Source organism: Rutidosis leptorrhynchoides, chromosome 9 (genome assembly GCF_046630445.1).
Source record: "Rutidosis leptorrhynchoides isolate AG116_Rl617_1_P2 chromosome 9, CSIRO_AGI_Rlap_v1, whole genome shotgun sequence".
NCBI classification, from domain to species: Eukaryota; Viridiplantae; Streptophyta; class Magnoliopsida; order Asterales; family Asteraceae; genus Rutidosis; species Rutidosis leptorrhynchoides.
This window is the reverse complement of record NC_092341.1, coordinates 303,939,740-303,942,561: the sequence shown is the minus strand read 5'-3', so window position 1 is coordinate 303,942,561 and position 2,822 is coordinate 303,939,740. Positions and strand designations below refer to the sequence as shown.

Below are 2,822 nucleotides of genomic sequence, written 5' to 3'. Positions count from 1 at the left end.
TGCTCCTAACTCCCAAGAAGAGTATAGAATTCAGGTTAAAATATACCTTCACTTAGTTTTATATTTGTTATTTTAAGTAAACTTATTTTATTTTTTAACTTTTTAAAAAAAATGAAGTGTTTTAGTTTTCATTAGTTAAAGTAAGTATGTAACGACTTTGATTCAATTCTTGGACAAATTTTGATCAATTTGCACTCTCATTATTATATTGTTTATGATTTAATGTGCACAAAGTCATGAATGTTTGTTATCCCAAGAAGCATTACAAATCTAACCCCTCAAAACCCTCTTCTTGAAATAACAACTTCTATTCACTTTCACGAGATCCAATCTTCTAAATTACCTTCTCTTCAATTCAAGTTCCATATCACCCTTTATAAAATTATACGGAGTACCTTTTTTTCTCTTCATTTTCCAAGTTTTAATACTGAACGAGTTAACTCCGTTGATAAGAGCTAACTCGTTCAATTACTGCACGTACATTTTTTAACAAGAAGGAAGACTCGTCAAGATCTATATGGTGCACAAAAAGGTTTTCAATTCATAAAATATTAGATTATACTTCAAAAATAATCAAGATCTGATTTTACTATTATTCTACAAACACTTCTCAAATCATTTTATAAAGTGTTTTTGAATTTATATAAAATTATTACATCATATTTGTTCGTGTTAAACCTAAACATTAGTTATTAATTGATACTAAATATTCAATTATTGGTGTTTGCAGAGAGAATTATTGTAAGGTATAAGTGCAAGAATAATTGAGCAAAGAATGGCATCATCTTCAAATTCACCATGTGCAGCCTGCAAGTTTTTAAGGCGAAAATGCCAACCAGAATGTGTTTTTGCACCTTATTTTCCACCAGACCAACCTCAAAAATTTGCAAATGTACACAAAGTGTTTGGAGCCAGCAACGTGACCAAACTTCTCAACGAACTCCATCCTCATCAACGTGAAGACGCCGTGAACTCACTCGCTTATGAGGCCGATATGCGTCTACGAGATCCCGTTTACGGTTGTGTTGGTGTCATATCTCTTTTACAACATCAACTACGACAACTTCAAATGGATCTTACTTACGCGAAAACCGAGCTTTCTAAGTACCAAAATCATAACTTGAGCGGTGCTACTACCGCTCAAGGACTAATAGCTGCCGCTGCAGCTGCAGCGTCAGCTAACCACCACCAAACCCTAGGAAATAATTTGATTTCATGTTGTGGTGGTGGGGTCAATCGAGACCATTTGTACCATCACAATCCACCTTTTTTTAATGCTAGGGATCAACAAACATCCGTCCTAAGGGGTTTCGATGTCAACAATAATTATGATACTTCAGCCGGTGTTCTTGCGATGAATATATCCGCTAACGGGATTGGTCAACACTCACAGTTCCAGCAGCCTCGAGCTGCTGGAACCGATGATCGGTCAACAACGATTGATCCTTCTTAGGGTTTTGAAGGTAATTAATCGTCCATAATTATATTATCTGTGGTGTTTTCGGTTACGTATTATTGCCTAATTGTAATTGTAATGATATGATACTACATATTACTTGATATGATCATAAACTTATTAATACTGGATATTTTATTTTATAATTATACCATCAGTTTTGTTTTTTGTTAGTTGATATACTACTATATTTCTTGCTTCTTGATACTATTTACGTTTAAATTATTGTTTAAATTATTAGCTACAAAATGGATGATAGTCAAGATATGGGGCCATGTACATTAAGCCATCCTATTTTCTTCTTTTTAGATTTCTATTTTCACATAACATTAAACTAGAAATGTTCATGTATTTTGTTTTATTTCTCCAATACCAACTGCCATTTTTTTTATGAAAACTAGGTGTAATGATTATACCTATGGTCTATTTCTTGTTTTGCAGAAATAGGATGGTCAAATTTATTGTCCACTATTAATTTCTGCAATATCATAGTATACTATAGTTGTTGCAGATCACCTTAATTATTTGATCTTTTCTTGAATTGATCCTGATGAAGTCAAAATTTATTTAGATAAAATTTAAGCAAGCACATAAATGGGTCCAATTAGACGATTCCTAACTCTGCATGTAACATTACAGATAAATGTACACTTTGGACTAAAAAGCACTGTGACAGGCCAATGTCAAGATTTGACCCTCAATAAATTAAAATGTCAAATGAACTGTGTCAAATCTAAATAGGGTTTACTAGTTTATTTATTTTATTCATTTTATCATATTATATTTAAACATAATTTAATAAAACTAATTGATTCTATTCATTAGAAAAAACTACAACGAGTATTAAAAAAAATACACCGAAATTAAAAAAAAAACATAAAAAAAAAAAACATAAAAATAAAAAGACAAATAATTAAATAAAACTATTTTCGTCGGTTTGTTCTTCGGGTTTATCACCAAAATGCCCTTTTTTTTAAGCATGTTGACTGACAGCCCTTAAAAAAAAAGTTGACAATTTGCCCTCGCAAGGCGCAAGACTCCTTGCGTCCTTGCGACCTTACGTCTTTGCGACCTTGCGACCTTGCATTACTTCCAATCGCAACAAACAGCCTTGCGTCCTTGCATATTGCGTCTTGCGACTTGCGCCTTTGCGTCTTGCGTCTTGCGTCTTATCCCGATAAGATTTCCATGATTTCGTGGATAAGATTTTGTACGATTTCGTGGATAAGATTTTGTACTATTACAGATAACTTTTCCTGGAACTACATATTACCAGCTCCATTTTCACTTCATTTCCTTCATTTCCACATAAATCATATAATTTCAAGCGTCATTAAGGTAACTTTTTTTGTTTTAAATAATGAGT

General features: G+C 32.6%; 1 protein-coding gene across 1 annotated transcript; it reads left to right on the top strand.

Moving 5' to 3' along the window:
- The first annotated feature begins 450 nt into the window (after window positions 1-450).
- On the top strand, window positions 451-1,514 carry LOC139866400 (protein ASYMMETRIC LEAVES 2-like). The gene is made up of 2 exons (XM_071854634.1): window positions 451-532; window positions 731-1,514. Exon 2 carries the CDS (start codon window positions 776-778, stop codon window positions 1,451-1,453), a length of 678 nt encoding a protein of 225 aa, XP_071710735.1. The 5' UTR covers window positions 451-532; window positions 731-775; the 3' UTR covers window positions 1,454-1,514.
- Window positions 1,515-2,822: the final 1,308 nt, after the last annotated feature.